General features: G+C 35.0%; 1 protein-coding gene across 1 annotated transcript in view; it reads left to right on the top strand.

Annotated features, from left to right (window-relative positions):
- The window catches only part of EPS15L1 (epidermal growth factor receptor pathway substrate 15 like 1), a 53,164-nt gene that overhangs the window by 15,579 nt on the left and 36,799 nt on the right, over positions 1-786 (top strand). Inside the window, exon 17 of the mRNA XM_029963881.1 lies at positions 548-674. Within this exon, the coding sequence (XP_029819741.1) occupies positions 548-674 (127 nt within the window). The remainder of the gene's footprint in view (positions 1-547; positions 675-786) is intronic.

Below are 786 nucleotides of genomic sequence, written 5' to 3'. Positions count from 1 at the left end.
AATGAGTTAAAAAGCTCAAGAATGAGTTAAAAAGCTCAAGAATGAGTTAAAAAGCTCAAGAATGAGTTAAAAAGCTCAAGAATGAGTTAAAAAGCAGCAATCTAGAGCATGACCACTCAGTAGTAGTCCCTTGTATTTGTAGTCCCCAAATAGTCCATAAAATCTTTTGAATAAGTGTCTTACCTGAAGCTGAGCTGTAAAATAACGTGGGGAAGGAATTTTTTTGCCACTGTGATGGTTGGGGGTTGATTTGTTTTCATTATTTAAGTGTTTGAGAATTGAATATTTTAATTTGGGCCACAGTTTAACCTTTAATTGTTCCATGCACTGTTATCTTTTGATGTTCTTTGTAGCCCTGGGCTACGTGTTTCCTTCCAGTGTGTGATGAGTTCTACTTGGAAGTCATGTCTTCAGAAAGTTCTTTAGAAAGTCATTTTTGAGATGGTTAAACAGGAACTGAGATACCCATTTAGAAGAAATTCTGTGCCAACTGAATTCATTTTAATCCTGGTAGAGTTGCTGTGATGTTTTTCCTCTTAATTTTTAGGATGATCCATTTAAGAACAAAGCCTTGATGTTTACCAATAATACACAAGAATTGCACACAGACCCATTCCAGTCAGAAGATCCTTTCAAATCTGACCCATTTAAGGGAGCAGACCCCTTCAAAGGCAGTAAGTGACCTTAAAGATCTTCAAGACCAATTGTTGAGTAAATGATGTTTTCACAAACTGTTATCAGCGTGCTAAATAGTGGATAAAACTATTTTTATAATATAAATATTAT

This window comes from Manacus vitellinus, unplaced genomic scaffold (assembly GCF_001715985.3).
Source record: "Manacus vitellinus isolate BGI_N305 unplaced genomic scaffold, ASM171598v3 scaffold_64_pilon, whole genome shotgun sequence".
NCBI classification, from domain to species: Eukaryota; Metazoa; Chordata; class Aves; order Passeriformes; family Pipridae; genus Manacus; species Manacus vitellinus.
Note: the sequence above shows the minus strand (reverse complement) of the source record. Positions and strands in the feature narration are given on the sequence as shown.